The following is a 9,007-nucleotide window of genomic DNA, read 5'->3' as shown; positions in this document are numbered from 1 at the left end:
CATTCCCTGCACAGAGCTCATCCCATCTTCCTTCCCAGACATTCCCAGTACGTTGTGAATTTCTGCTGTGGGAGTGGGACAGGCTGGTAAATCCTGATTTCTGCACAGAAAGGCAGAAAATGGACAAATGAAAAGGATTTCAAGGCAAATGAAATCCTGGCAGAGTCCCTTCCTAACTTTAGGATGTCTGCAGATTAAAACTCGGAGACTTTTTGCCACTTTTAACTGTAAATGTTTCCTCAGCTCTGCGTGTCACCAAACTCTGGCAGGAGGGCTGCTCCTGAGGCTGGAAGCAATTAGAGGAATTCTGCATCTGGATCAAATATTGCTGAGAGGAAACTCGGCAGCTGCAAACGTGTCAAGTTTACAAACTCGCTCTGGGTAAGTTGTAGCTACTGCTCCAGGGAAAGTCGGGGGGCTCAGAAATCATTGGGGAATTAATATTGCTGCATTGTCCACAGAAAGTGGCTGGAAGCTTCATTTCCATCAAATAATTCCCATTTTTGCCAGTGGATCCATTATAAATCCTGTATTTACCCTTCTGGTTTGCTGTGCCCCAAAGCTGAGGAAGACTTTTCTTTTAAGTTGTCATTAAAATCTCAATACTTTCAATTTTAAATCTCTGTAAAGCACTAAAAGCTGCTCTTAGTAGAAAAGGACCAGTTTGGGGAAACTTTAAATGCCAATTATTGGTAAATGTGTTCCAGGAGTTTTGTAATTTGATGGAAAGGCAGGTGAGGGTCAGACTTCCTATCAGCAACACAGACCATGGCTTTAATCACTGGTTTAATTCCCAGAGTGCCAGTTTGCATTGAATTGCTGCTGCTTCTTGAATTCTGAATTTAGGTACTTCAAATAGATGAAAACCAACATATGTTCTTACTCTCAGTACTGTGAATTATTGTGAAAAGCTCCCTTATTTCCTGCTCCTGTGGTTTTCCCCTAAGGTTTTCCTGATGTGTTGGGTAATTTGTGATTAGAGCGTGAGGGTTTTTATTTATTGAAATGCAATTCCAGCTGTTTCCCAGATATTTGTATAATATTCTCTACACGGTAGTTTTTCGACACGTTTAGGTAAGTTTGGAATGATGGTGCCTTATGATTTACATCACAACATTAAATGAGTGCATTTCTCTTTCAAACTCACTTTGTAACAGCTGCGAGTAACTTCCATTAACTGTAAATTAATGGAGAATAATGTGGAATTTGACAAAAGCCTTCATTGGGTGCTTCTCTGGGCCTGCCCACCCTTCCCGGGCGGAATTCCTTCCCAAAATCCCACCCAGCTCTGCCTTGTGTCCTGGCACGACCTAAAAACCTCTCAGCTAGCCCGAGACAGATACATGAGCTTCAAAGACAAGACGAAATCATTTAAATTTCCGTGGTCAGCAGCTGGCACAAGTTGTGGTTCCGTGTCTCCCGTTTTCCACCTTCAGGGTGAATTTTTCCGCGGATTGTGGAGAGGAATGAGGTTTGAGATGCTGGGAGCAGAGCGGGGACGAACGCGCGGCTCCCGCTCCGTGTCCCTCCTGTCCCGGAGCGGGCTCAGCTCCGCTGTTCCATCCCCTCCGTGTCCCTCCTGCCCCGGAGCGGGATCCGCTCCGCTCTTCCATCCCCTCCGTGTCCCTCCTGTCCCGGAGCGGGATCCGCTCCGCTCTTCCATCCCCTCCGTGTCCTCCTGCCCCGGAGCGGGATCCGCTCCGCTCTTCCATCCCCTCCGTGTCCCTCCTGTCCCGGAGCGGGCTCAGCTCCGCTGTTCCATCCCCTCCGTGTCCCTCCTGTCCCGGAGCGGGCTCAGCTCCGCTCTTCCATCCCCTCCGTGTCCCTCCTGTCCCGGAGCGGGCTCAGCTCCGCTCTTCCATCCCCTCCGTGTCCTCCTGCCCCGGAGCGGGCTCAGCTCCGCTGTTCCATCCCCTCCGTGTCCCTCCTGTCCCGGAGCGGGATCCGCTCCGCTGTTCCATCCCCTCCGTGTCCTCCTGTCCCGGAGCGGGCTCCGCTCCGCTGTTCCATCCCCTCCGTGTCCTCCTGTCCCGGAGCGGGATCCGCTCCGCTCTTCCATGCCCTCCGTGTCCCTCCTGTCCCGGAGCGGGCTCAGCTCCGCTGTTCCATCCCCTCCGTGTCCCTCCTGTCCCGGAGCGGGCTCAGCTCCGCTCTTCCATCCCCTCCGTGTCCCTCCTGCCCCGGAGCGGGATCCGCTCCGCTGTTCCATCCCCTCCGTGTCCTCCTGTCCCGGAGTGGGCTCAGCTCCGCTGTTCCATCCCCTCCGTGTCCCTCCTGCCCCGGAGCGGGATCCGCTCCGCTGTTCCATCCCCTCCGTGTCCTCCTGTCCCGGAGCGGGCTCAGCTCCGCTGTTCCATCCCCTCCGTGTCCCTCCTGCCCCGGAGCGGGATCCGCTCCGCTGTTCCATCCCGAGCCCTGCAGCGATTCCTGCCGCTGGCACCGAGGGACCTTCCCGGTGAGCTCCTCCCGCGGCTCCGCCATCGCAGCGCCACAGACCGCGCTCCTGCCGGCCGAGGGAGGGACCCGGCGGCGGTTCCGGCCCTGCCCTCCCTCCATCCCTTCCCTCCCTCGGCTCCGCCCGTTCCTGCACCGGCTCCCGCTCCCGCCATTGGCGTTCGAGGGCCGCGGCCGTTACCGAGCGGGGCGGCGAGAGCGGCTCCACCGCCCGGCGGAGCTCGGCAGGAGGGGCCCGGAGCGGCTCCACCGCCCGGCGGAGCTCCGCAGGAGGGGCCCGGAGCGGCTCCACCGCCCGGCGGAGCTCGGCAGGAGGGGCCCGGAGCGGCTCCGCCGCCCGGCGGAGCTCGGCAGGAGGGGCCCGGAGCGGCTCCGCCGCCCGGCGGAGCTCGGCAGGAAGGGCCCGGAGCGGCTCCGCCGCCCGGCGGAGCTCCGCAGGAGGGGCCCGGAGCGGCTCCGCCGCCCGGCGGAGCCCGGCAGGAGGGGCCCGGAGCGGCTCCACCGCCCGGCGGAGCTCCGCAGGAGGGGCCCGGAGCGGCTCCACCGCCCGGCGGAGCTCCGCAGGAGGGGCCCGGAGCGGCTCCACCGCCCGGCGGAGCTCCGCAGGAGGGGCCCGGAGCGGCTCTACCGCCCGGCGGAGCTCCCCGGGAGGCCCGGGCCGGTGCTGCCCCCGCAGCCTGAGGGGCCCGGCCCGGGAGCGCCGCCGTCCCGGACACCGCGTGGTGCGGGGCCGCTTTTCTCGTGTTTCAGCTCGTTCCTGTCGCTGCGAGTCGCAGGTTCCAGGTGTGGATCCCTTTCCCAGGCACTCGTGCAGGGACGGCGCCATCGATCCCCGTGTCCGGGAGCTGCAGGGGACAGCTGGAGCTCTGCTCCTCGCTCCGGCTCCACTGCCGGGGCCCTGCGGTAGAGAACAGGTAACGCTCGTGGCCAGAGGCTTTGACAGAGTTACAAGGGATGGCGGGTTAGTCTTGGCAACGGAACCGAGAGATCGAGCGGGATACGGAATCATAAAACGCCCTGAGGGTATTGGAAGGGACCCACAGTGACCCAAACTCCTGGCCCTGGTTTCTCCTGCTTTCTTGAAGTTTGTTATTAAAATTCCCAGCACTGGTTCCTATTGTAAATGTCTGAATTGCAGTGATGCCTGTACCGGTCTTGAAACATCTCTGAGATGGAGGCAGAGTATGAAAGTTGAGTGAAAATTGCTGTGGATTTCTTACAAGCCAAGGCTGGCACCGAATTCTCTCTGACATGAAAGAGCAGAGAACAGCCCTGGCTGTGCCTTGGTTTGCACTCAGCGGTGTCTCGGTCCTGCAGGAGGGAGCAGAGGTTTCCTTTGCTGATGAGGAGCAGCAGGAGCCTGGCAGCTCTCGTTCCTAGGGCGCTTTGCCCTTGGAATGGGCTGCCAGAGCCATTGTCCAATACCAAATTCAGCTTTCAAATCCCTCACAGTAGCGTGGGGCTGGCCTGTCGCATAAAGCAGTTATTTATCTGCCTGCACACTGATGGCTGCTGTGTTCCACAGCAGTGTGGATGCTGTGGCAGATAAAGCCAGCATTTCCCAGCTTCCTGCTGATTTTTTTCCCCCTGGAAAACTTTTTTGTTCTCTACTGAACTCTGTGGTGTCTTCTCTGTCCTTTCTGTTGTGTTCCCAGTCTGTTTCCAATCTGTGGCAGAAATCAATCAGGAAATCAGCATTTCCTCCGTGCTGCTGCCAGTGTCAGATGAAACTGAATTTCAGGATTTCCACCTTTTACTTTGGAGCAAAGTGAGAAAACCCTGGGTGCCCATAGCAAACCTGAGCATTCCAAATCTTGTTTGGACACGAAGGAGTAACAAATAAGCAGCCCCAGTGCTGTTCCACGCTCTGGAGGTGCCCGGGAGCCCGGAGTGCCCCTCTCAGCCCTGGCCCCTGCCCGGAGCTGAGCCAAACCCGCTGCTGCAGCTGCTGACTCCTGCCCCAAGTCGGCTTGGGAGTTGCCTGGGAAACAGGGAGCGTTCATGGGGAGTGGGAGTGTCATCTCCCCCGGATGGGTGATGGAAGCCTGGAGCAGGGCTGGCTGGGGCAGGAAGGCTCCGTGTGCTGCGGAGGATGTGCCTCCTGCAGCTCTGAGGGCATTCCTGACACAGCCAAGAGACGTTCTGTGAAGGTTTTCCTTTGCTTTTCTGGTAGCAAACAGCTCCTCCTCTCACCCATTCCATAGCTCAGGTAAGTTGGATGTGTGTTCTTCAGGAAGGAAATTTCCCTCCTGTACCAGTGTGGGAGCCCTGGGTGCTGATCCTGAGCTTTGCCTCGCTTTCCTTCCTCTCCTTCAAAGCTGGAACTCCTGCTGCCATAAATAAAACATCACAGTTGAGCCTTTGCCTCATTTCACCTCAATTTCAGCCCAGGGGCTGAGTCAGCAGCCCAGGCTGCCCTCCCTGACTAAGCCAGTGAGATAAGCCAGGCTTATTTCTGTGCTGATTTACCTCCCAAAGAACCGGGTCTGGCTGTTGAGCTCCTGCCTTCCCTCAGCCCGAGCCCAGCTGCAGATCTCAGGTTAGACCCTGAACTGATGGGCTTTGATCCTGAATGCTCTGACAGTTTCTTTCTGCACTGTAGCAAAGGCCACAGAGCTGACTGGAACTGATGAAGGGGAGGGAAGTGTGGCACAACGAGAAGGAACTTTGGTATCAATTTCCCTATTTTTAGCAGAAGGAAAACCAGGATTGTAATTTATGATGAAAACAGGCTTTAGTGTCACTGTTACTTGTGACTTTGCTGTGTGATTTCACTCAGCTGGGAAACAGAACAAAGCAACGTTGCAGAGAATGGAAAGTGAAAGTTAATTTTTCAGTTTGGTGCTTAAAGTAACCCAGGAGTAATTCCTGGTGTGGTGCTGTCTGTGAGGGCTGCAGAGTTGGACTTCCTGTGCCAGAGCCTTGAGAGCTTCTCAGTGTGACTGTTTCATGAATTATGACTATTTTATGTGACAAAAGTAACATTTGAGACGAGTGGGGGAGAGAAAAAAAATCTGTACTTCTGTTCCCATTGAAAATGTTACTGCTGGTGGGAGAACATTTCCATAGCTCTGGGGTTATTTAGAAATCCTAGTTCTGCTTTTCCCACTCTGCTGCCGTTTCCCACTGTAACCAGTGGCAGATTGCTGCTTTTCCTGGGTTTTGAAGGGTTGGCTGTGGATGATATGGACACGGTTGGGTGAATGCTCTGAGTGCTCCTTGAAGCGTTGCTCACTTCCATTCCTTTTTTCACCTCAAGTGCCAAGGCAGGGAATTCCCAGTTAGGAGATGTGCTGCTGGGGCTCAATCCCTGCTGCTTGTGTGTGTTTTGTGTGTGTGTGTGGATATTCTCAGGTCAGTCAGAGAGAAAAAGAGATTTCTGCCAGGCTAAGCCTGGGAAGAAGTCCGAGAGGAATGTAAACGATCTGTTATCTTGCTTTCGGTTCACATTGATTATAGATGTGTTCTACCACACTGACCCGAGTCCAGGGTACCAATCAGGTGAAATGTTTTTACTTTAAGACCAATGGAATTAGTGTTCACGCTGTTCTTGATAAAAGAGAGACGTGCTTTTGAATGAACGCTCATTTCGCCCCTGGCTCAACGGTGTCATGCGTGTGTCCCCGCAGGCCATGGAGCAGCTGGAGGAGGAGCTCACCTGTCCCATCTGCTGCGACACCTTCGTGGAGCCGCGGGTGCTGCCGTGCTCGCACACCTTCTGTGGGCCGTGCCTGCGGGGCCTCCCGCAGCCCGGCCCGGGCCTGAGGTGCCCCAGCTGCAGGGCTCTGGTGGCCGTGCCCGCTGCCGGGCTCGAGGCGCTGCCCATCAACTTCGCCCTCAAGGCCGTGATCGAGAAGTGCCAGCAGGAGGAGCGGGCCGGGGCCAGGGCCGGGATGTGCAGGGCCCACCCGCGGCAGCCGCTGAACATTTACTGCCTGCAGGACCGGCGGCTGGTGTGCGGCCAGTGCCTCACCGTCGGCAAGCACCGCGGGCACGCCATCGATGACCTCCAGAGCGCCTACAGGAAAGCCAGGGAGGCTTCGGGGCAGCTCCTGGGGGAGCTGGCAGATCCATCCCGCTCCGCGGTGTTCTCGTGCTCCGAGAGGCTGCGGGAGCAGAAGGCCCAGTGCCAGAGCACCCTGCAGGGTGACAGGGAAGCTGTGCTGAAGTATTTTGAGGAACTTGGTGATGTCTTAGAGCACAAAAAAACAGCTCTGCTGAGTGCACTGGATGAACTCGACAGCCACATTTCGGAGACATACGATCCCCTCATCGAGGAGGTGGAAAAACTGAAGTTAGAAGAGAGTGAGCTAAAGGAGCTGCACTCGGCTCTTCAGAAGGAGGAGTCCCCGCTGCTTTTCCTGGAGAAGATGAGCGAGCTGCAGCTGCGGCTCCACGCTCTCAGACTGAGGCAACTCCCGCAGCCTGAAGCTGTGGAGATCCATCCTAGGATGAAGAAGGTGCTGCAGGACACGTGGTCTGCAACTCCAATAGGGCAGGTGCACATGATCTGCACGCCAAAGCTACACCTGGCTCACAAAAGCCAACGCTGTGGAAAGCAAACAGCATCTAAACTCTTGACTGTTCTTCCGATGATCGTGGCTTCACTCGTGTTGTTATGGCAGAAGGATCAACATGCTCTTCTGCTGATCATGATTACATGTATGTTGTTATGGTACTAGGAAATCTCATCTGGCACCATCCCGGCTCCTCTGGCGCGTCTCTGGGAATTCCTGCTATGGATTTATCAGGATTCCTGCACATACCTGCAGGCCAGAGTGCAGGAGAATTCTTCCTGACTACTTCAATTAGACTGAAAACCTCATGCAGCAATCCAGCATTATTTTCAATTTCTACTTAAAAGCTGGATTGCTAAAGCTCTACACTTGTTCTGTTTGTGTATCCTCCCTTTTCTGTATTGCATGGATTTCCTCTGAACTAAAGTTCTGATCCACTTCAGGTGAGGAGAGGCGAGTTTTGCCTTGATCCACAACTGCGGAATTCGGTCCTTAACATCCTGGAACTCTCTGCCAAAGATCAGGTGCACTGCTGAGCTTCTCCCATAACTCTTGGCACTTTTGCATTATATAGTAAGTTACACTGATTCCTTAAATTGCTGTGTCTTTGGTGCTGCCCCTGCCCAACCTGAAGCATTCTTATTTTCATCAATTTACATCTCCCTTTCCTCAATTTTTACATACAGTCAAAAACTGGAATTTATCGATGCTGGGTCTATATTAATAAGATCAAATTTTTATAACATTTATTTAGAATTTATGAAACAAAACAAAGTCTATGATACTAAATGAGATCAGACAAAAATAGAACAGCAGCCATGGAGCTGGAAGTTGCTTCCTCTTTATCTCTGGGTTACACTGCACGCAGGGAGACCAAGTTCCTCCAGTCCTTTCACAGCCAGGACTTTGGGGTTGGTGGCCACACTTTTGGTGGTGTTCTGGGTTTTATAAATCCCAATTAATCTGTCTGCAATCTCAAACATGTTGTTCCGCAGGGAGATGATGATGAACTGGGCGTTTCTGGTTTGTTCCTGAAACAGAAGTGATTTGTGTTAGTGCCTAGTATTCCCAAAATCCCCTCTGTCCTGGTGTGGCACACAAAGCCAAGTTTAAAACTGTAGCTGCAGACAGGGAACTTCTAAGTGTTTCCCTAATCTGAAGTAGCTGCTCCTAATCTTTGTCACCTGCTTCCAAAACTGCAGTTAATAATAACTCTGAATATTCAGTGTTTAATTACCTGAACTGGAGGCGTGTAAGGGGTTTGCTTTGATTAAATGTGCTGAGGGCAGAAGTTTTAAAAGCATGAAAGAAATTAATTACTACTAATTAAGATATAGGTCAAAGACACCTACGGGAATGACATGGAAGTGTAAATCCAAGGAACCTTGGGAAATCACGAGCCTGGATCCACGGAGACATCAGTAACAGCTAAAGTTGTGGATTCTGACAGCAGCTGATGATTTAGGGGGACACCCAGTTCATCATCAGTGTTCCAGAGGGAGCAGTAAAACTGCAGCAGCCCAGACCTTTAAATTTGCCTGTAACTGTGTGGCCACTTTGTCCCTTCTGGAGGAGGGGGGCACCTCTCAGGAAGATGAGCCATGAGGAACTTACATAGATGTAAAATGCTACGATGGAGACGTTCTTGAAGTCGAGGGCGGCGTCGATCTCGTCCATGAAATACAGCGGCGTGGGTTTGTAGTGGTGCAGGGCAAACACCAGGGCCAGGGAGCTCAGGGTCTTCTCTCCTCCCGACAGGTTGAAGATTTTCTTCCAGCTTTTCTTGGGAGGCCGGACGCTGGAACAGAGCAAGAGTAGTGTCTGTCAGGAATGCTGATCTCTGCCTGAGCTCAGCTGGGTAACACGGGGCTGTTCCTCACTGCTTTTCCCACTGAACTCCCAGTTCATGGATTTATCCTGGGAGCAGTCCTGACAGAACACTGCCATCATTCCCTAGGCAGAATGAAGTGACCCGGGAATTAAGAAGTGCTGGGAAATGAGTTCAAAGCTTTCCAACTGCTTTAGTTCGTGATTTC

At 54.0% G+C, this 9,007-nt stretch overlaps 2 protein-coding genes across 7 annotated transcripts in view; one reads left to right on the top strand and one right to left on the bottom strand.

Moving 5' to 3' along the window:
- The first annotated feature begins 2,976 nt into the window (after positions 1–2,976).
- TRIM59 (tripartite motif containing 59) lies at positions 2,977–7,489 on the top strand. The gene is made up of 2 exons (XM_068200195.1): positions 2,977–3,368; positions 6,084–7,489. The coding sequence occupies exon 2, from the start codon at positions 6,087–6,089 to the stop codon at positions 7,134–7,136; it is 1,050 nt and encodes a 349-aa protein (XP_068056296.1). The 5' UTR covers positions 2,977–3,368; positions 6,084–6,086; the 3' UTR covers positions 7,137–7,489.
- A 211-nt stretch (positions 7,490–7,700) lies between these two features.
- The window catches only part of SMC4 (structural maintenance of chromosomes 4), a 28,583-nt gene continuing 27,276 nt past the window's right edge, over positions 7,701–9,007 (bottom strand). For all 6 annotated transcript variants that reach the window (XM_068200184.1, XM_068200188.1, XM_068200186.1 and 3 more), the window contains 2 exons: positions 8,586–8,769; positions 7,701–8,002 (listed from right to left, as the gene is read on the bottom strand). In XM_068200184.1, coding sequence (XP_068056285.1) covers positions 7,814–8,002; positions 8,586–8,769 — 373 coding nt within the window. In that variant the 3' untranslated portion in view covers positions 7,701–7,813. The remainder of the gene's footprint in view (positions 8,003–8,585; positions 8,770–9,007) is intronic.

This window comes from Anomalospiza imberbis, chromosome 10 (assembly GCF_031753505.1).
Source record: "Anomalospiza imberbis isolate Cuckoo-Finch-1a 21T00152 chromosome 10, ASM3175350v1, whole genome shotgun sequence".
Classification (NCBI taxonomy): Eukaryota; Metazoa; Chordata; class Aves; order Passeriformes; family Viduidae; genus Anomalospiza; species Anomalospiza imberbis.
This window is presented reverse-complemented; position numbering and strand designations above follow the sequence as displayed.

Coding starts and splice junctions, on each gene's coding strand:
- TRIM59 (XM_068200195.1), top strand. CDS start 6,087: ATGGAGCAGCTGGAGGAGGAGCTCACCTGTCCCATCTGCTGCGACACC.